At 46.7% G+C, this 22,017-nt stretch overlaps 2 protein-coding genes across 3 annotated transcripts in view; one reads left to right on the top strand and one right to left on the bottom strand.

The window, feature by feature from the left end:
- Window positions 1-3,162, bottom strand: part of KCTD16 (potassium channel tetramerization domain containing 16) — a 46,180-nt gene extending 43,018 nt beyond the window's left edge. Inside the window, exons 1-2 of one of the 2 annotated variants that reach the window (XR_002442796.1) lie at window positions 2,999-3,162; window positions 2,087-2,211 (exon numbers count right to left, since the gene is read on the bottom strand). The gene's annotated coding sequence lies outside the window, so the exon portion shown is untranslated. Of the gene's footprint in view, window positions 1-2,086; window positions 2,212-2,296; window positions 2,372-2,998 lie in introns of those variants that run through there. The other variant, XR_002442797.1, reaches the window with a different exon arrangement.
- Window positions 3,280-11,188, top strand: YIPF5 (Yip1 domain family member 5). Its single transcript, XM_021410488.1, has 5 exons — window positions 3,280-3,607; window positions 4,572-4,741; window positions 6,044-6,189; window positions 8,522-8,703; window positions 9,191-11,188. The coding sequence occupies exons 1-5, from the start codon at window positions 3,504-3,506 to the stop codon at window positions 9,351-9,353; spliced, it is 765 nt and encodes a 254-aa protein (XP_021266163.1). The 5' UTR covers window positions 3,280-3,503; the 3' UTR covers window positions 9,354-11,188.

Here is a 22,017-nt window from a genome sequence, read left to right as displayed (position 1 = left end):
AAAAGAAAGGCAGAGGAAGAACAGCTTTAATGGCTGCTCAGTGTGTAAGCATGGGCAGGCTTAAGCAAGTGTAAGCAAGGCAGAGAATTCAAACAGAAAACATGAGACAACAAGCTTTTTTCCCTATCGTGTGAGATACAGAACGTGGGCACAGCTTCAGCAAGGAAAACAGTTTGCACCTTTTATAAGACATCAAATCCAAAGGAAATTCATTGTACAAGGTGCTATATTTTCAAAGGTGGAGTACTGTCAAATCTGCCAGTTAAACTTCATGATTAGTGGATCATCTCTGATTGGCTTATTGGCAAAAATTTGTGAACTGTGAGGCATGTACTGTCAGAAACTGACGCATTTCTTTAGCTGTTTTGAAGCTTCCCTTTCATGCAGTCCCTCACAATGTCATTTCTATTTTGCTTCACCAGAAAACGAAGAGTTATCTCATATGCATAGCTCCAGAAAGAATATGTTGGTGGAAAAGGTGTACAAAGGACAATCTTCCCCCTGTTCCCATTAGCACTGCCCAGCATGATGCACTTTCTTAGTCATGCAAGAAGGAAACAGTTGTGTAGCTGCAATGTCTTGACTTCTCTTGGACCCTCAGGCCTGTACCAGACTACACTCTGCTACAGATGAGCGTGAATTTGTCCTGCAAAGCTGAAGCTGACAACTAATACCCTAAAGAAATGTTGAGAAGCTCAGTGCAAACAGAGAGAGATAATTAATGAAAGCTCAAACCTAAGCTGAGAACAAATTCTAATAATCTAAGCAAATCCAAATAGATTTCTATCCAAAGAGCATTTCACCAGCAAATCACAGTTAAACAGCCCACTGCCTGGGATTTGGGTCTCATTTCACTGTCTAGTGAACTGCAACAAAGTCACACAGTTCAGCAAAGTGGCACTAAGCCATCAACATCAGATGTAGCCTGCACACGCTACAGGTCTTCCATGAAAGCTTGGATCTTCTCAGAGTTCAAACACTAATTTACCTAAAATATAAATTTGCAGGAAGCAGCTTATACCACAGTCACTGATCTCCACATTATCTATGACTATAATTCCTCCATCATTATTTCATTCAGTTCTACAAACATGCATGTTTTCTGTAAGGCTGTTCTCAGGAGATACTGTATACACTGCACCACAAGTTACATTTTGCAGAAGCTTATAACAGGACTATAATTTAAATACAGTAACCTCACTAGAAGATTACATCCGAGAGTTTGTAACAAAATAACTGTGATTGTGTCCTAAGCCACTATGAACTAAAATAATAATAATAAAAAAAAAAAAAAAAGGAAAGGAAAGAAAAAATACACTCCAAAACAGAGATTCACATTTGCAGAAGCACATCTACCCAAGTGGCAAGCATTCAGTTCCAATGGGGATATAAGATCAGCTGCATCTGTTGCGTTGCAACTGTTTATGTATGCACAACTAACACATTTCTATACCTCACTGCTGTGTACCCATTCAGCAACAACAATAAAGTGGCAATTATGATTCATTTCATTCTGAAGTTTCACCTAAACTACCTCAGTTGGGCTTCCCCCTGATTCTGTCTACAACAAAGCCCATCTGAGTCAACAAGGCATCTTTACTTTTTCCTGTACTCTGCGCCAGTACCTTATGTAGTTAATAAAAACAAACTCTAATTAACAGTCAGCCTATAACCTTTTCTCCTGGCCATGCATGAAAAAAGGAGCAAAATGATGGAACTAGATGGATAAACAGAGTGACTGGCAAAGACTGGGCTGTGAAAGAAGGGAGTTCCTTCACATTAGTCTCTTCTTTATTTAAGCTCTCCTGTCCCTACAACCATAGCATCATCTCTCTTCTATTTGTCATGTAACAGCACCTGCAGACCTTTTCCTTGGGTCTCTCCCACTCCATCTCCATTTTGGGCTGCCTCAGCCCTTTTTTTTCTCTCAGTTCCATGGTAACCCTAGCTCCTGCAGCTTACTTAAAAGGCAAAGTTTGACAGCTGGTCTTTAGCGAAGACAAGAAGATCCATGGGTCTAGCAAACATTTTATCTGACCTCAGCAAAATATTCATTTTATTTAACTGAATGCCAGCAATTACTTACCTTTCTCTCAGTAGCACCATCACCAGCAAAGTCCCTTTCACACTAAACTTTCCCATTCATGTAGTGAACAGTACATTCCATTCCAATTGGGAGATATAGGAAGATCCCAGGGCAAGATGTTGAACCTGGAGACAAAACCACTTCATATAATTAAGCTCTGGCTTGGGGAAAAAACAAAACACTAACCAACAAAATACACAAAAACACAACCTTCAGTGGACAAGGGCTGAGGTGCAGGGCACTTGAGCCCTGCTACATTGCTCCACCGGGTGAGCCCGAGCCCCAGGCCAGTGCTCTCCTGTTCCTAGGCAACCACCCATCAAACTGGGCCCCACTGCCTCTCCTCCCTGCTCCCATAGCTGTGACAGATGAAGGGCCAGCTGCACACGCAACAGGGACCAGAGGGCTGTGCAGTGTGCCGTCCTGCCCTGCCACCACTCCGCACACACCCTGCACAGCCACGTTCCATCTCTGTTTGCTGAAGCAGAGATCAGGGTTTGTGAGGGCACTGCTCATCCCCATGCCTGCCCCATGGGAGCACAGCCCAAACCGCCCTCTGGGCTTCTGTGGGCTTTTCAGAGGTTAACACAGATAAAGGATTTACAACCACAGTTACAATGTTTATATTTCATTGGTGGCTGCACCAGGGGAGAACATGAAAATATATTTGGTGCACGGAGCTTACAGCTCCACCTCACGGCACATCAGCTCTGCTCTGCCCGCGCTGCAGCTGACAGGCAGCACGAGCGGCGATGCAAAGCAATGAAGGAGGCACTGACTATTCAGGCTTCAGCGCCCGATGGACACAGCCAGGTGGGTCACATATATTTGTGCGCCAGTGTTTTGCTTTCCTTCAGATTTCACACAAAAAGGTAGGAAATATAAGTGAAGCTTCGAGGCCTAAGTTCTTACAGGAAGACTTGAAAATATGGGGACAGCGCGGCAGCAGGGGGCCGACGAGCCCAGCAGGAGAAGCGCCAGAACACCGACAGGCCCCAGCACCGGGCATCATCTTCCCGCCGCCCTGACTCTCGTTCCCATGGCAACGCGATACCGCGCGTGCGCGGGAGGAACGGCGGCGCCACGCAGGCAGGGGGCGGTGCCGCGAGCAGAGCGTGCTCAGTGGGGGGCGCTCCGCCGCCCTTCCCGTGCGCATGCGCGAGGTCGTTGCCCCCGGAAGTGCTCGCGCGGCGCCTTGACACGTCGCAAGACTGCGGCGGGTGCGGGCCGCGCTCTGGCTGCGGCGAGTGCGGCGGAGCGGGCGCTGGGATAGGTTCGCTGGAATTAGCCGCTCCTGTCCGGTCGCATCGGGAGACTGTTCCTGGAGCGGCTCCTGAGGCTGCGGGAGCGCCCCGAGGGCCGCTGCCCGTGAGGAGATCCGCGGGCCTCCGGGCTGAGCGTCCCGCAGGTGGCGGCGATGTCCGGGTTCGACAGCTTCAACACGGAGTTCTTCCAGACCAGCTACAGCATCGACGAGCAGGCGCAGCCCTACGAGTACGGCGGCGGGAGGCCCTACGGCAGGTAGCCACGGCGCGGACTGCGGGGCCTTCCGTGCGGTCATGTGTTCGTGTGTTATGCTTTCCTCCTTTGTGATTGTATTTCTGTAGTTCAGAGTATGTTGGAGGCGATTATTGAAGGCTCTGTGGTCGGCTCTGGAGACAGTCAGTGGCAGGAGTAACTCAGGAGTTTGTGTAGGGGTGGAATATAGCTCTAATGAGGCTTTTCTTATTGCAATATATGTTCTTATATGCATGAAATCTATATTGGAAAGTATTCCAAAGACAGTATAAATTGACTTACTAGTAAATACCTAAGAAAATGTGAAACAGAAACTGAAAAGTTGCTTTTCCCCCGTATCACATGCTATAGGTAGATGTCATAAAATATTTAACTTCCATTTAATAGTTCCTTCCTCTGTGTTGTACTGCTAACTGATGCTCATGATGCAGGAGTGAAGGGAGACAGGGTTTTTAAAACTTTTCATCTTACTTTTTTTCTTTAATCTCCTTTAAATGTAGAGTGGAGCAAAAGCGATAGCCTGGGCTACTTTGCTCTCTAACTGTGAGTTTCTAAATAAGCATTCTAAATAGTTAATGCTAACATCAGATGAAATGTCGGTAGTGAGTAAGGTACAACTGAATTAGTTTCTGTCACTTTTTCTACTCTTATGTGTCTGTGTGCTGCAGCAGTAATACTTGTGCAGGCCTATGACTTGAAAGCAAAAAGCAGTACTGGCACATACAGCAATAGTTAGTTGTTTAGCTGCTAGCACTGTGTCTTTAGCTGATCAGTATTGTTTATAAGAGCTTCAATAGAAGAATGCGGCTAAATGCCTAACAGGCCTAGATCTGAGGAGGGATCGTGGAAGGTAATTAAAACATGAATATAGGCAGGATTGTTTGCTTACTGTGTAAGGGCTTTGATTTTTGAATGGTGGTGTTTAAAATAATATTCTTTATCCATGATCTGATGCAATTCTTTATAGGCAGTATGGAGGCTACGACTACTCTCAACAAAGTGGATTTGTCCCTCCCGAGATGATGCAGCAGCAGCCTTACACAGGGCAGATTTACCAGCCAACACAGACATATACTCCAACTTCAGCACAGTCGTTCTATGGAAGTAATTTCGAGGATGAGCCTCCTCTATTAGAAGGTATAACTTGCACCTTATGGCTAAAATGCAAAACTCCTTCCACTTTGTTTCCATTTCCAGTGATTTGAGTAGCAGTGTGTAGATTCTCTATTTCTGAAAGTGCACAGTAGAGATGATATTCTCATTATCTCTTTTAATTTAACTGTATTTCAGTATACAGAATGCATGTTCTTATGTGAATTTCTGGACAGAATTTTAGCATTATGCCTTATTTATACTAGCTGTTCTGTGGAAGGCAGGATAAATTAAATGGATAGCCTGATTTTTGTACAACACTTACAGAAAAGTTGAGCATTTTATTGTTGTAAATGAAAAAATACTTGAAATTGTCCACTTTTTATGGAAATAAATTGATGCTGTTCATTTCAGCTCATTCTGTGGTTAGAACTGGAATCTTTCCTTGCTGAAGGCAAGTGCTAAACATTGCAGAAATTCCTGTACAGAATACAGACTTTGCCAAATGCCATAATGGATGTGTAGTGAGTGCCTGGATGGATGCTTTGGGTTTCCAACTGATGCATCATTGTTAATTAGCAAATAACTGAAGGAGCTTTTTCAGCTGCTGATTTAGAGTTGTTGGTCATGTTTTTCTTCCACCCATCTGGGCTTGCGTGTATTATTCACAAAATGCATTTGTTTATGTAGATGCTTCTCAGGGCCCAGGGTGGGCAGTTGATGACTGCATTCATAACTAGGTTTTCATGTGCAACTGTGGTGAAATTGTGTGGATGGAGACTTGAAATCATTTCCAGCTGCAGGGAACTGTAAAACAAGTGTCGTGAGATATCAGCGTTAAAAGAGATGAATGTGTTTTGAGTGGATTCACTGGTAGAATGGCTGGTTTGTGAAAGAGAAGCCCACTGAAGGAAAGATCAGTATAGAGAAACTACTTTGGGTTAGAAATCTTCAGCCACTAGTCACTGGAAACTTGGGAGTGTCTGAGAAATGTGCATATTTTGTTCTGATATTTTTGCATGTATGTGCTTTAGGCCACTTACAGTGGCAGCAATGTACGGAGCTAAGTGAACTTTGGTCTGACACAGAACCCTGTTCTTGTGCTCTTATCTGGTTCTTTAGAAGCCAGCTCGTCACTTCAGAGCATTTGAGACCTGGAATCTGTAGAAGCAGCATACTCAGCAGCTTGAGGAGAGATGGAATTACTCAGTTCTCTGGTTCCTGTAGGATAACTCTTGGAGAAGAATTTAGAGTGGAGAGGCAGGGAAAAGTGACAGTGAAGCAAATGGGGCAAGAGGAGAAGGGGGGAAAAATATATATGCATAATTCTTTTCATGTAACTTGTAGAACTGGGGATCAATTTTGACCACATCTGGCAGAAGACACTAACAGTTCTGCACCCATTAAAAGTAGCAGATGGCAGCATCATGAATGAGACTGACCTGGCTGGACCAATGGTCTTCTGTCTAGCTTTTGGAGCCACGTTGTTACTGGTAAGATACTAATTGCCTCATGTTACTAGTTATACTTTAACATGCCTGGATGCCTTGGGGGAAAAGCCAAATTACGCGAGGATTTATTGGAAGTGAGTCTTTAGCCTGGAGGGCACAAAAATTGCATCCTGAGCGAGAGTTCCTAGCTCAGTGGAAGAGGAACTGGGGCTTAGTACAGTGCTCGTTGGAGTTATGTTTGTTATCCTTTTTCTTCTGTGGGGTTTAAATGAAGGTTTTAGAGCTTGCTTTCTGTGTGACGTTTGTTTCACTGGAATGTGTATTTCTTTATTTGCTGTTTTTGAGGAATACGGATCTTCTCTGTCACAGCAACAGATGTGTGGCCCATGTTTTCAGATTTTGCTTGTACCTTTAAAGAGATTGAGCTGGTTTACTTTCAGAACCATGCATGGTCTTTCTGCACCATCTGGTTCTTATCAGGACTCAGAAAAATGTATATACTCAATATTTGAATGTATCTTTTCATTTTTTTTTCTGGCACTTGTTTAATGCTTGAGGGCTTTCTGTTTGGTTTCATTGTGTCTTTTGTATGATACTTTGTTCGTTGTTTCTTCAATGTTTCACAAGGTGTGAGGAAGCTCATGGATGTGATTTCATCAGTGCTGTTACAGTTAATACATTTGGTTTGACTTCCAGTGTAAATAGCCAATCTTAAAACACTTTTAAAGTAAATCAGCTTTCAAATGGTTTATACTTCTTAATAGGTTAGTGTCTGATGAAGCCTTTTTTTTTTAATTGAGCTTCACTGAAATTAGATCGTGCTTTAATGACTCGGAAGTGTCACTTATTAAATGACAGAGTAGCAGCAGACAGACTTCCTCATCATAGGACGCCTCCTTATTTTTAATCAGTTTTCTTCTTCACGTGTCTTTGGGCATTGCATTTAATTTTTTCTGAAATTGCACTTTGCTGCAGCGCACAGAGCACAGTGTTTTGGTACCAAGGGGAGCAGGAGCCTACTTTTATACATAACTCTTATTTATGGCAACTGGGACAGCAGAATTAATGAACGTGTTCATCGTAGATAATTTAGCATGAACTCTTACTGAGAAATTATCACTTTCTCCTGTGTGGTGTTTTGAGCCCCATCAGTGTTATTTTTATTATTTTATTTGAGTTTTAAGTAGAAAATACTGAGTAAAAACATAAGAGCGTAGTGAGGGAAAGCAAGCTTTGGCTAGGAAAAGGAAAGGATTAAAGCAGGTTTTATAGCACTGAGGAGTGAGGAGAGCTGGGCTATAAATACCCATACTTTGAAAGTTTGTGGGAGACAGGTGTAGGAGCTGTGTGCCAGGGAGCACCTGTAACTGCACTCCTTGCAGCCCTGTCTTTCTGCAGGGCTGGAATTGTGGCATTTTGATAATAAGGTCATATTGTTGGAAAAACAAATGCTGACATAGGATGCACATGTTACAAAATAATGCGTGTATGCGTTCTACATACTTGCAAGCTGAGCAAAGTTCTGATTTTGACTTTTCAGAAAATCTACACAACTGAATTCTGCTCTTCGTATGCAGTACTTTGCAGCTCAGCTTCAGCCATTTAGGGAACTCTTCTATAAGAGCTCAGTTGGAAGGGAACTCTTTAACCAAAAGTTAAAGCATATTTCTGAGGGCATTGTTCAAACACCTCCCTGAACCCTGACTGGCACGAGACATTGCTTGCTCCTCTAGGAAGACTACACAGTGTTTGACCACCCTCATGGTGAGGAAGCGTCTCCTAACATCTGAGCCTGCTCTGGCCCAGCTTTGGGGTGATCCTGCCTCTGGGCAGGGGCTGGAGGCCATCGCCTTCCTCTGTGCTATCCCCCCGCAAGAAGTTGCAGAGAGTGATGAGGTCACTTCTTATTTATTATTTACATTGCACTGCAACACTGTGGAGTCTATTGCAAATTCCAAGTAAAGAATTGACTGGATTTATAAAGAAGTTCCGAACTTCTCAAATCTTCAAACGTTACTTCTGCAAAGGTTGTTGTGGCAGGAAACCTTCAGAGACATACTAGTAAGCTGGCTGCTGAAAACTCATCAGCTTTTGCAGCCCAGGCCAGGCAACAGCAATTTGATTAAAATCTATTTATTGAAATGTGTAATCTTAGGAAAAACATACCTCTTGGGTGCCTGGGGTGCATAGATGTGGTGGAATTTGGGTCGTGGGAAGGTATTGCGTGTTGAATTTGAATATGGCTATTGGGATTGGATAGACGATGGGGAAAGTGAGAATGTTCTGGAAATGTTCGTTCTTTTTTTTTCTTTTTTCTTGTGAGAGGCATTGCCTGTCCTGGTAATTAACATGCACTGCTCTGCTTGACTTTCAGGCTGGTAAAATTCAGTTTGGCTACGTGTATGGAATAAGTGCAATTGGATGCTTAGGGATGTTTTGTCTCCTGAACCTGATGAGCATGACGGGTGTCTCGTTTGGCTGCGTCGCCAGTGTCCTTGGATACTGTCTTCTTCCCATGATCCTGCTCTCCACTTTCGCCATTGTATTTTCATTGCAGTAAGTACATAAACTGTAACTTGATTGCAGATTCCTCTCCTGTGAGATAAAGGCAGCTATTAACTGAAATCTTGATATTCAGTGATGAAGGTGCCTGTAATTTGGATATGACAGGAATTTGTAGTAGGTGTAAAATTACAAGTATTGACACTCTTCAGGTGGAAAAAAAGAAAGGTGGGAATACTGCTTCTTAGTCAATTAACAGCTTATAAATGCACAGAGACAGAGTCGAATAACAGTATTGTTTTCAGTTAGCTTTGAATCTGATAAATCTTTGTACTTGCCAAGTCTAAAAGCTAATTGTAAGTTAAGAGGCAAATTTGAATTTTTCAAACAAAAGAAAATCGGTGTGACTTTTCTTTTAAAGCAAGAGAGAGAAGTGAATTCTAAGGATTTTAGTTTTTGAGAGGTGTTGGATCCAGTTACAATTCCTGTAAGTATATGCACAAGTCATAAGTGAGTTCTGGTTTTATTTTTATCTTTACAGGGGAGTGATGGGAATTATACTCACGGCTGGGATCATTGGCTGGTGCAGCTTTTCTGCTTCCAAAATCTTTATTTCTGCCTTAGCAATGGAAGGACAGCAACTTCTAGTAGCATATCCCTGTGCTTTATTGTATGGGGTCTTTGCTCTCATTTCTGTGTTCTGAATAAACTGTCCAAATCGTTGGACTCCAGTGGGCCAAACTGAAGACATCAACTCGGGATATTTCATTGGACCAGAAGCAGCTGCAAGCACCTGTACAGTGGTGACATCACAAACTTAGACCAGATTTAAATCATCTGGAAAATGGAAACAAATGTCTTGTGTTCACTTTTTTAGAACTTTGAATACTGTTCTCAATTGACCTGAGGTGTCTATAGCTTTAATAAGTGTTCATGCTTATCAAGTTAATGTAATTTTTTTTCCATTCCTATATCTTCAGAAAAGTAACTTGGTTGTTTATGCGAGGTGGGTGGGGCTAGTTCAGTTTTTTGGGGGGTGAAGGAGAGGGGAGGGAGAAGGGTTGCAGACTGTAAGATTTTTCTTAGCAGAAGTTGACAAAGCCACAGACAACGTGGATTTGGCATTCTCTTTGAATAAATCTGCAGTAATGAAGAACCTCTTTCTCTCCCCTCTTGCCAGATGCGCAGAACATACCCAATTACTTCCTGTATTTTAACAAATACACTCTTAAGTTCTTTAGTCTCATTTACGTGTTCATTTGATGTGATAGTATTTCAGGATGTCAGAAACTGAAATCATTAATTAGAAAACAGATGCTTTAAAAATCAGAAGTTTCTGCCATTCTGTCACACTTGAAATATGAATACATTTGGATGTCTAAGTAGCTATATGTTAACTTGAATTTCTGAAGAAGACTTCAGCTAGAGGTTTTTCCTAATGGTGCACAAAGTAGTAGACAAAGAGTAATCTCTTGCAGTACTTCCAAGAAAAACACCATTTTGAAAATGCTTGTCAGTATTGTAGTTACTGTAAAAGTAATTTAAGGCACATTGATTAAATTTTCCTTAGATTTTGAAAATGGTGTTTGCTTCTTCCAATCTTTACTTTTGAATGGACTTCAGTTGCTAAAATATAAACTTTCATATGACAGCAAAATCATATTTAAAAGTATGTTCAGTTAGTGGATTTGGTATTTGCTTCAGCCAGAAATATTTGGTTGTACTTCAGAAACGTGAGACTTTTTGCAAACAACTGTACCACAAACTGGATTGCAGGTGTGAGAAGCGGGAAAGCAAAGGTCCTTGGTCTGCACGTAAGCTCTTGCTAATTCTCAAAATAAGCAAGAAAAGGATGCAAACACTGAACTCGTCACAGGGAGGGGTGTGGTCTTCGCTCCCCCCCCCTAGAAATGAGACCACTCCAATGAAGTATTACTGTTTTTTTTTGGCAATTTAATCCAAGGGATTTCATTGCATTTATGGCGGGCGTTTGTCTCATGTTCATCTGCCAGGTGTGTGGAGCGATCTGTTCGTAGGTCTCTGGAGCTGAATCAGAAGTGTTCTGTTAGCACCTGGTAAGTCTCTGTGCAAATGGGTCCTACTTCAAAGGCAAGCTTGGTGGAGAACTGCCATCACTTACATGGTGAGCCTTCGTCTTAGGGAGACAGGAGTGAATATTTGTGTGCTTCAGCACACGTTGTTCTTTGCTCTTCCCTCAGTTCTTGCATTCTCCTAAAAGTGCCTGCCTAGTGCTGCTAGAAGTTACTGACAAGATCCTCCTTTATTGGCTGGAGCTGTTTTATCCTGTGTTACTGGGAGCTGTGGGACGCACTGAATGAGCGTAGAACCATTAAGAACCAGTTATCAGTGCACAAAGCTGTTCTACTGTAGCTGGCTAAGGTAATGAATTTTAAAACTCATGCGTGTAAAAGAAAAAAAAACTCCAGTTTTCTTCCAGGATTGAATTCAAGAGCCCGGATAATTTTCTGCTTTGCTACCTTATTACAAGTTATCATCCTAAATAAAACTGTTGCATTTATTTAGTGCAGTGCTTTAGTCTGTACTCTCTAGTTCTGCTCTTCTTCGAGTGAGCAGGCCCTGGTGCACAGAGTTCTTACTGTTTCCAACAAGGAGCGCTACCTGCTGGTGGAACGTGCTGTCCTGTACTGCTGCAGATAAGTTACAGTGATTGTCTTTACAACTGAGACCTAATTAAATGTAGGATATTTTTAGTAAGTTTGGAAAGTACATGCGTGGCCTTGCTCTGACAGCTGGGGTTCTGCGTGCTCTGCTGCAGCACTGGGTTTGACCTGGTGGTTTCAGGAGCGCTTGGTGTCCTTCAGTCTCATGCTGGAGAGCTTAGCTGGGATTTCCACGTGGGCTCTTGGGTGCAGGAGTGGCTGGGAGTGGAATGTCAAACACTTGAATTCATAGCTTCATAAAATCGTATCTGAACTGATGGTCTTAAATATCCTAGCTTAGTTAATGTGATTCCATTGACCCTGTTTATTGCCTATCCAAAGTCAATTCTATTGATTTTTTTTCTCTAATAATATTTTGTCCTGGATTTTGTTTCAATGTTAGTTACATTGCAGAGTATCAGACTATTTAATCTTGCCACCACATGGAATGACAAGATTGTGTGCTGTAATTCTTCCCTCCTGCTTCCTTGTGGAAGTGCCTTTTTTTTTAAACTTTCTAAACCTGAACTGTCTCCCACTGTCTGATGTTAGAAATGTCACCTAGAGTCAGGTCAAGTATTAACTTCCTTCGCTTCATCCTGCGTTCTCTTGACATTTGTTATTCAGCTTAAAGAATTTAAATATGGATGCTGGCAACACTTTTTTAAAACCATTTTCATCATCTGCCCCCACTCTATTGTACAAAGTTACAGCTTCTGCAAGGAGTGAAGGAGTGGAGTAACTGGGGCTTGCTGTTTCCAGCAGCTCCACTGGGTGGGCCTGCAACCTATCTGCTGAGCAGCAGCATACCTCATACCTGGTGTGCTGTAAGGCAGGGCTTGCGGCTGGCGCAGCTCAGCATCAGGAAGTCTCTCCCCTCCTCTTCCCCTCTTTGTTTGCCCCATCACTAGCACCTACATCCCCAGGCAGGCAGACAGCTGATGTGTGCTTGGCTTTCTGCTGCTTGTTACGGGCAGGGGCTCTGTTTCAGTGCTGGCCTGTGATATTAGCAGAGGTGCTGTGCGTGCAGGGTAGCCTTCATGGCAATGGGAAATCTTTGCTACCTCCCGTTCTTTGTAGAAATCTTCATTTTCTCTATTCAGTGCAAAAGCAGAAATGGCTTTTTCACTTCCCAGCTGCTGGGAGGTACAGGCGGGCTCTTGGCACAGATCACACTGTGTTGTAGCAATGTCTGTTCTCCATGTGAGATGGTGCATCCTCCCACCCGTAGGCTTTTTTGGTTCAGTTAAATAGCATCCCTCCAGAACTAAAACAATTGATGCATGTAATCTGTGGGATGAGAAGAGTTTATAAAGAATCTTTTAGTTTAGGAGCTACAAACCCTAATACCTCAAGATGTGAGGACCTCCTGCGAGGCAGGAGAGCATCCTGTGAGGGATGATGTAAAGAGATGTGGGGTTGTCCAGCTCCTTCTGCACTTGGTCATCCTTATCCCAGCAAAGCACAGTGAGATGTTTTTTGGGGGGTGAATTCCCAACCCAGCTCTCTGGGATACAGCTTAGAAGTGGAGGAAGTTTTGCAGCTGGAAAGTCTGTCAGCTGTATTTGCCATCTTTGTGCTTTCCTAATGAAAGCAGCAGGCCATTAGCCTAACAGCAGTTTGTGCTGGGGAGAACTGCAGGCATTGTGCTTTTAAGGTGTTTTTTTTTTGTTGTTGTTCTATTATTTGCTTTATTGCAGGAAGTGCTGACATTAAAAAAGCAGCGAGTCTCATTCCTCATCAGGAACGGTGAAGTGGAAGACTGTCCAAGATTGGACACCAGTCCTGGAATGGGCCTCTTTCAAAAACTGCTGCAATTAGGTGTCTTTGGGAAGAAAGGTGTTGCTCTCCTTCACACACTGAACTCCACACAGCATTCTTGGAATTAGGCTGCTCTTACCATGTACAGGGCTATTAGGTTTTCCCAGCCATGGATGGGAACATTCACATTCGGGGTGATTTTCTCATCCCCATGTTTTGTCCGAATTAAAGATTATTGCTTCAGACAAGGCTAGGAGATCTGAAGAAGGCAATGTCTGCACTTAGCTAATGCCAGCAGTCACGTTACTTGCTATTCTGTTTTCTTACGTGTTCACTGAGCTGAAGTCCACCAAATGCCCATCTGGTTTATCTTGAAGGCCACGAGCCTGCGGGGCCGGGATGTGGCACAGCTGCCTGGAACACCTCGTCAGTGCTCTGCTATCTTTGTGAGCAGAAAATGGGCCGTGATGTCAGGCTTGTTTCCTCCTACTTCTTCCTTCTTTTAATGCACTTTGTTATTACTCCTCTCTCCACAATAGACACGAAGACAGCTCATTCGCTTCCTTTTGGCAACCGCCTCTTCCATAATGGCAAACTCCTCCTGATTTCCTGTGTCATTCTTCTCCTTCCTGAAAGGGCTGTGACTCTCCCCTGCAATCCCCAAACCCTCTTCTGCAGAAATGCTGCTGAGCCCATGGTTTCCCATCTTGTTTGTATGCATTGACGTTTCTTTTTAAAACAGGATTGTGCGCTTTACTGAATTCCCTCGTAGCGGTTCCAATCATTTCTCCAATTTACATAGATCAATTTGAACTCTGCTTCTCCCTCTGAAGCGCTTGCAGTGCCTTCTGCTTTCTTACTGCCTTGAAGTCTCAGCACCCAAAGCAACACCAACGTGAGCAGTACGGGCTGCGGGCGGGCTGCTCCTCCGCGTGCGTCGCCTTTTCCTTCACCTCTATATTCCGCATGTAGTATATATAAAATGTTGTGTTCGACATTTATAGTTTTTTTTCTGAACTCTTCCTTTTGCCTCTGTGTTGGCTGCTCTTTTTTTTCCCCACTGTCTTTACTGAAGAACGAGCATCAGCTTTTCGTTGGCTCATTTACTGTCACCAGCCACGGAGATGCTATTTACCATTGAGAAGCTGAAACAATCAGACCGAGGTATTACAAAAATGATTCTGCATATTTTAACCTCAGTGCATATGATTCCACCGCCAGATATTTTGGGTCTACTTCAGCCTTTAAAAGCGAATGAAGTGGTGGGTTTGGGAGCTTTGGGTGATGCAACGGATGAGAAGAGGGTTCTTGTTTTGCTTTCGGTACTGAAGGAATATTTGCTCAGTGCTCTGCAAATGGAGTCATGGATTTTAGCAGCCAGCCTTCAGTTAAGCAAATCTGGGAGTTAACCAACCTGAGTTCATTAATCAATTCTAAAAGCAGTTTGCTAATTGAGGAGCTAATGCTGAGGGATGGAGCGGGCAGGGGCAGACAGAGCAGCTCAGATCCCGTACCAGCATGGGGCTGCAGTGAAGCACTGCAGTGCGAATGGAATCTGCTGGTGCGAGTCAGTGCACGAGCGCCTGTCACGGGAACACTGTGCATCTTGCTAAAATAATTAAGTTGTGTAATTATGTTTTACTTGAATAAGAGGCCACAACAATTGTATTGTTCTGAAGAGTTGAAGAATGGGAAAGGACGTATGAATGTAATCTGATGTGGGAAAATGGTGCCCTGAGTGCGGACTTCAGCAGCGGTGATTCAGTACCAAGAACATCTCCTTGATTACCCACAATTGGCTCTTGCATTATCTCTGCCCATTTCGTACTCCCCTGGAATTCTCACACTTGAAATGCTTTTATCTCAGCGGGATGTGCTCGCCCATCTGTAGTGGCAGTTTGATCCAGTGGCTGAGAACTCACTTCAGTACGTCAGTGCCGATGTTCTGCGCCACGCGGATGTGTCACGTTCATCTAATTTCAGAACCTTTCAGATCACAAGCATTTATTAATTCATACGTTTACACAAGTGAGATGGTGGTTCTGAAGCGATGGGCTAGTTTATTCGTTTGGTTACAGTTTAGATAATATTAAGTGCTTGAAATATTAAGGTTGGTTTAATTGAATGGGCCTCGGTCTCCTTACACTCCTTAATCTCTGGCAGTTTCACTGTCATACCTGAATAATGCGTTAGTGTTGGATTTTAAATATGCATGTTGGCAAAAGGCAGGGAGACTGTAATTCCAAGCGATGGATTGGTGTAAGCCCACATCGCTGGATTCCTCACTGCTAATTTGGAATGAATTTGCAGCAATCCAATGATTTTAACTTGTGTGCTAAGTCTGGAGATTGTAACATTCTGCTGAGCCTTCCTGGAGCTCAAAAGGCCCAATTCTGCCTCTTTGTTTCAGACCTGGAGTGCACGTAGAGCTTACGCCCAGCAATGTGCCTGTTGTGTGAGTAGCAGCCAGGAGCAGCTCTCCCTTGGTGAGCAGCGCGGTCAGTTCCGCCCTCAGCTGTCCCAGTGTGCTGCTGGGTGCCTCACTGCCTGTGTGGCACCTCAATGAAACACACGTGGAGGGAATGAGGTTACGTTTCTTGCATGTAACTTCTGTCGCTTTGGTAAGGCCTGTTGCAAATGTGCAGTGATTCATGGGGAGAACTGCAAGAGGCAATAACCCGCAGGACGTCTCCAAGCTCCAGCGTGAGGCAAAGAGCAGGTCTTAATGTATTGAACAAACGATCACAAAAAGCATGGAAAGAGACAGAGGGGAAAAATACGTTCCCTGGAGATTAGTTGTTTAGATGTGAGCATCAGGAATACTGTTCAGCTGGGCTTCTTTTCTTGGCTTTTCCCCCTTTGTGGGATGCCCAGCCTGAAGGAGCCTGCTGCCTGCTGGACCCAGCCCTGCTGCAGCATGGAGGGGCTTGGCAGGTTGTCCCATTTTGAGAAGCATGAAAACATCCAAACTCTAGATGGCTTCAAATCGTGTTTAAAAACAAGGAGTTTCTTATTTGTCATTAAAATATGTCCTAGCAATATTGTATGGTACATGCAACTCAGACCAAAATACGCATCACGTTAGTACAAAAATTGCAGTAATTCTGCAGCACGATGCCTCGCTCTTACCCTGGAGCCCAGCTCTGGTGAGAAAAGCAATTTTTCTGACCTGGTGACTCTCACCAGCTGAAATCAGCGTTCTTTTTATGCTGGGAATCCTGAAGGGCTTTAAATACTCAAGGTACAAATAGGTGTTTTAAGTCCTATGGTCCATATCCTCGCCAACACAGAGCTGTGCCTCTCTGTGCATGGCCCAGGCTACTTCAGGCACAGCACTGACCTGCTGCTGCTCTGCAGGGAGGGAACGCATCCCCAAAGAGGCAACCTTCCTGTGTAGCCATGAATTGCCCTTTAACCGTGAGCGCGGGGAACACACATTACAGAACTCACATTGCAGAAATACAACGGGAGTTCTTGTCTTTCTTCCGCAGTCTCCAAGTTAAATTGCTTCATTAATTCGAAGGGAGTTTTCTCCTGTTTCCTTCTGATTAATTTGTTTGTGTGTGCAGCGGGCCCGCTCTGCGTGCGCAGCATTTCTGAGGAGCTGCTCCTGCTTCGTGCTCTCGGTAGCCCTGAAGTGTTTGCATTCAGCTCTCTGAGCCCCATCTCCAGAACATTTGTTTGCCTGTTTTTGCTCTGCATTGCTCAGCAGATGATGAATAATCACAGAGGCCATTTCTTGTTCCTTCGTTATTTCTGAGAGTAAATATAGACAGAATTCAAGACCCCGGAGAGAAGACAGCTAAACTAAATTTTGAAATAGTAAAGCGCCGGCAGCAGCCAGACAGTGCCCATTAAAACATCACAGTGGAGCTCTGAGCCATCGCTCCGGTTTACACAGTAATTCAGCTGGGAGGATGTTTGGGGGGAGGTTTCTCCATGGAAACCTGAAGTGTAATCCCCCAAACAACTCACTTCACTCTAATGTATATGGGCTCAGTGTTTAGATACCACCCAGCTGTGTTAGGCTGGTTGCTATGGTCCTGCTTTCCATTTCAGAGCCTTTGATTAATGCACTAACCACCGAAAGGAAGGAGCAGGGGAGCTGCTGTGTGGAAATGCCACGGGGAGGGCAGCAGGGAACCCTGTGCCCGTGGAGCTCTGCATCCCGGTGTGCCACTGCCCAGGTCTCTCTGGGCAGATCCTTCTGCCCCCACCCCAGTGCTCAGTGCTGCTTCCCAGCTGCAACCAGCAGCGCTGATGGCTTGGTGCATGTGGCTCACGTCACCCAAAGCAACAAGCTGATGTCCTGACACAGAGCGGGCCCTGCAGCCTCTCTGTTACCATCAGGTTTCTCCATTACAGCCAGGAGATGAGCAGGGCAGCAGGCCTTCACTGGGTACATCTCGGCAGAAGTGCTGGGTTTCACACATGGAGTAACCCATGGATGCAGCACGCGGTGGAACTCAGAGAACCAGCAAGACTTCAGGGATTAACGCTATCCTACTCTGCCCAGTTTTCCACCAATAAAATATCTTTCCCCTCTTTACCAGTCTTAGCCAACCCACTGTATAAGAAATGCAGTGAATTACTGTCACCTCTGTGTCACAGAGGGGGAAACTGAGGCACGGAGAAGTGCGGCGCTGTGCCCTGACCCCGCCAGGCAGAGCTGAGCCCACGTCCCCCGGCAGCACCACTGCTCTGCTGGGAACACAAAACCAGAACAAAAGTGCATCGTTATCTCTTGCTGTTAATCAACGCCGTTATCAGCCATGAAACTGCATCGTTTTCTGAGCCAGTAAAATTTTAACTGTTACATTTATGTATCTGTGGTTTCTCAATACTTCTCTCTTCTCTCGGGCTGTATTTTAACTCATCTTCTGTGGGATCTGCCTGAACAGGCACAGAGATCTGTAATGCAAATGTAGACATATGAGTAAATCATGCGGGGCCTTACAGGCAATGGTAAGAAATGGGCCCTGCTCGGCACTTCCCCTCTCTTAGAGCAAGGACCGCACGGAGCAGAGCCCTCTGACAAGGCACGGTGCCGTGCTGCCGCAGCACGCTGCCACGCTCAGGGCCGTGACACGGCCGCGGAGGGGCAGGTCCCGCTGGTGCGTGGCGGCCGAAGGGCCGGGGTCAGCCTTCGCCCCGCGCTGCATTTCTCCCAGAAGCGGCGCCAACAGCGAACTTGTTCCAGAGGGTTCCAAACCTCCTCCCAGACCGCCCCGGCTCTGCCCTTTGACCAAAGCGCCCTGAACTTTAAGGACTCGGGATTCGCGCCCGGGCCCTCGGTCCCCGCCGGGCGCACGCGGCCGTCGGGGCGCCGGCTGCGCGGGGCCGTTCCTCCCGCGGCCACCAGGGGGCGCTGCGCGCGCGGCGCTGCACGGGGCGCGCGGCCGGAACGCGGCGGAGCGGCGAGCGCGGGGCAGCAGACGGCCGGAGCCGCAGCGCTGTGCCCGGGGCGCTCCGTGACCCCGCAGCCGGGGGACGGAAACCTCTCCCCCGGGTCTGTGACCGGTTACAGTTGCAGTGCCCGTTTGCTGCACAGCTAAAGTTTCGAAAGAGAACTCCGCTCTTCTTCCGACAAAGATGGCAGGTCGCGTCTGTTCCCCCTTCCTGGAGAATACGGCTCAGCAATGCCTCCAGAGGTTCCTGCGGCAGGTTCGGCCCGGCACTGCCCGTGCCATCCTATGCGTGCACCCACTGCAGCTGCCGTCCTCCCCGCCAGGCCTTAACGATTCCATGGAACGATAACTAAAGAGGGATGGAGAGGACGATGAGCTTTGGGCCCAGAGCTGGGAGCAGGGAGCTGCTGGGGGCTGCCCCGGTGACCTCTGCCGCCACCGTGCTCATGTCCCAGTCACACCTCCTTGTGCTGAGTAATGCACGTATTTCTGCAACAAATTCCGCTTCGTTCGACGGGAAACAGAAGGCAGCGGAGGCAGAATGCCCGTTCCCCACAGCACTGCCTTGTCATCTATTTTTAACTGAGTTTCTCCATCTTCTTTGTAAAGGAATAACACTTCTTCATTGCCTCTGGCCATAATTAATATGCCATATGTCAGGTCCAAGAGACACATAAAAACAGACTGAAAGCAGAGCGCTAGCTCTCAAGCAGAGCAAATAACTTTGGAGAAGATCAGTATTTTCTATATTGAAACTCTCTTCAGTGGCTGCAATTAAGGGTGTTCAGCTGCCCGAGGCCTCAGGAGCTGGGGCAGGACAGCAGCAAGGAGAGCAGCCAGCGTGGGGACACCAGGAACTGTCAGTGGTGGGAGGCACCCTGCCCTGCAACAGCCACAGAGCTGGTCAGTGAGCCAGGTCATTAATTAGTTGATTGCCTGCAGGTTGTGCCCCATCTGCACGGGTGTAACCCATCTGCACAGGTGAGCCCTATCTGCACAGGGCTGCCCCTCCCCGCTATGCCTATCAGCGCTGCTAGCCCAGGGAGCTGCTTTCTTCTGAGGTGGCTGTGTGCTCCAGAGATTGAGGTGCAGGTAAGGACCAGCCTGGAGGTGTGGGAGCTGCTGGGGGGGAAACTGTGCCCAGGTAGGGCCCCTGGGGGAGCTGGGGCTGTGTGTAGTAGTCCCTGCAACCCAGGGAGCAGTAGGGCTGGGGTTGCTGGGTGCTGAGCAAACCCAGCAGGGTGAGGGAGAACTGGCCCAGGAGCTCTTTGCTGTGTTTGTGTGTGTTTCCTGAGGTGGTCGAAACCAGAACTGAGCAGTGTGCCCATGGCTGTGGCTCTCGCTCTGGGGGTCCCGCTGCTGTGGGTCCCTTCCTTCTTGCTGCTGTGTTGATGGCAGCTGGTTCTGCTGTGCACTAAGGAACAGGCTCACTTTAGTTTATAGTAAAATGCTTTCTGTTGTCATAGCAACTGAAATGCTTAAATAAGCCAAAGAGCAAGAGATGATGTACATCAAAATGACCATGCTTTTTTGATTAGGAGTTGGCTTTTTTTTTTATTTCCCCCTCCTCTAAAAGCTTTCTATGCAAAGAATTCTGAACTTCAAGCTTTTCTCCTCCCTGGAACTTGCCAGCCGTGAGCGGTCGAGCACTGCAGGAGCTGCTGCAGGGGATGTGCAGTGCTCCTTCCCTCACAGCAGCTCGGCCATGGCACAGTTCTGTGCTGGGGTGTAGGGGATGGGACTGAGCTGTGGGGTCCTGCTCAGGAGTTGAACTGTATTCATTAAATGCATTGGAAGGAGGAGCAATTGGAGCTTTGTCTTTGGGATACCTAGTCTTTGAGCAAATGCCTGTAATTGAGCTTCGTGGTCACAACCAGGAGAGCAGCAGTAGCTGCTGTAGGGCTGTATCTGCAAACATCAAAGGACGGTTACATCTTCTGGGCTGGGGCTGAATGGAGGAATAGTGCAAATGATTGGGCTGCTCTTTAGAATCGTATGCTGGGGTTATGAGCCAGCGACTTCATGGTGATCCCTGTCCATCTGTGTTGCCCTGTGCTGGGGTGCCCAGAGTTGGCAGCGCTCCCCATTTCCCGGTAACTGAGGTCGGGCGCTGTCATTTCTCTGCTTTTCCACAAGTTCTGTGTAGCAAAAGGTGATGTAACTGAATGCATTGCTTTCTCTCGTCGGTGGTAACACATGCTCTTGCTTTGACGGGCTCTCCGAAGGTGGCTGTTGTACCCTGGTAAGCCTCAGGGCTCTGGTTTAGCAGAAAGAGCCCTCAGGAGCTCTCCCCTTACCGCCGGGTGCTGCGATCAAACCGGAATTTGAGCTGCGGGGAGCAGCGAGCTGAAGTCATCCTTGGCGTGGCTGCAGAGATGAGGTTTGTTGTGTCAAAGCCTGGCTGCAGCTGCAGTCCTTCTGTTAATCATCATTACGCGTCCCCGGGGCTGCTCCGCGTGCTGGGCACTCAGCGCTGCGGGAGGCGAGCGCGGGGCTGCGGGGCGGCTCGTCACGGGAGAGGCTCCCTCAGGTCCCGTAGGTCGGGCCCTCCCCCCGCACGGCAGTACAGCGACCCTGACGAACCGCCCCGCTTCCCCGTGCTTTGTGCCCGCTGAAGCGATGGGCTGCCGAGAGCGGGGCGCTGCCCGCCTCATCCCCGTGTGCTCCCGGCTCCCCTTGTGGCCGGGTCTGGTCCCCCGTCCCGCTGCTGGGGGACAAACATCCGCAGCAGGAGGGGTCCCTTGGTTTGGGGGAGAGCTGGGAGTGCAGGTGAGCCGTGTGTGTGTGAGAGGTGGGTTTAACTAATGGGAATGTAAAGGGAAATGTGTGTTCACTCGGTGTGTGCTGCAGGCTGAGGGTGTTCCCAAAGCATCCCAAGGCAAAGCTGTGAGCCTGAGGCTGCTGCTGGTGCCCTCTGCTCCAGAGCAAAGCGGCTGCCAAAGCCACGCTGTTGCTCTCTGTACGTTTGGACACACAAACAGGGCACATGTGTTTACTGTGCGCTGTGATTTTTTTTTAGGTGCTATAAATTTAATGCCTCTTCCAAATATTTGAGTGCTCCTCTGACCTTTTAACCAAAACACTGAAAGTAAACTGTATGAAATCCATACATACAGCGGTGGTGGTTGGAAGCTAACATTTATCCGTAGTCATTGCTGTTTATATTGCGAGAGCATGAAAAATGGCAAACGTGGAGGCAAGGGGCTGCTCTGCAAAGCGCTGGGATCCGGGCGGCCCTGGCTGGCAGTGGGGCACAGCAGTTGGGCTCTTCCACCCTCTGAGCATCTCCTTGTCCTGCAGAGCCCCGCCCCCTCCTTGGGGATTTTATTTGTCTTCATTATTTATGTCATTCCACCTGTTTTTCTTCATCCTGCGCCTCTGCAGTGCTGCTGATGCCTGAGCTCAGGGCTCCATGTGGGCTGAGGGCAGCACCCGGCCTCATGGGGCTGCTCCTGATAGGGAGCCTGACCCCCCCAGGGCTCCAAGGCCCAAAGGGATCCCACCTGGTACTCTCATCC

This window comes from Numida meleagris, chromosome 12, assembly GCF_002078875.1.
Source record: "Numida meleagris isolate 19003 breed g44 Domestic line chromosome 12, NumMel1.0, whole genome shotgun sequence".
NCBI lineage: Eukaryota > Metazoa > Chordata > Aves > Galliformes > Numididae > Numida > Numida meleagris.
The sequence above is the reverse complement of the archived record's forward strand: the minus strand, read 5'-3'. Positions and strand labels throughout refer to the sequence as shown.

What these genes read in the sequence shown, in the direction of transcription:
- YIPF5 (XM_021410488.1), top strand. Translation starts at nt 3,504, where the DNA reads ATGTCCGGGTTCGACAGCTTCAACACGGAGTTCTTCCAGACCAGCTAC. An exon ending in GGCGGGAGGCCCTACGGCAG is followed by an intron (nt 3,608 to 4,571) that starts GTAGCCACGGCG and finishes AATTCTTTATAG; the next exon opens with GCAGTATGGAGGCTACGACT. An exon ending in TTGGAGCCACGTTGTTACTG is followed by an intron (nt 6,190 to 8,521) that starts GTAAGATACTAA and finishes CTTGACTTTCAG; the next exon opens with GCTGGTAAAATTCAGTTTGG.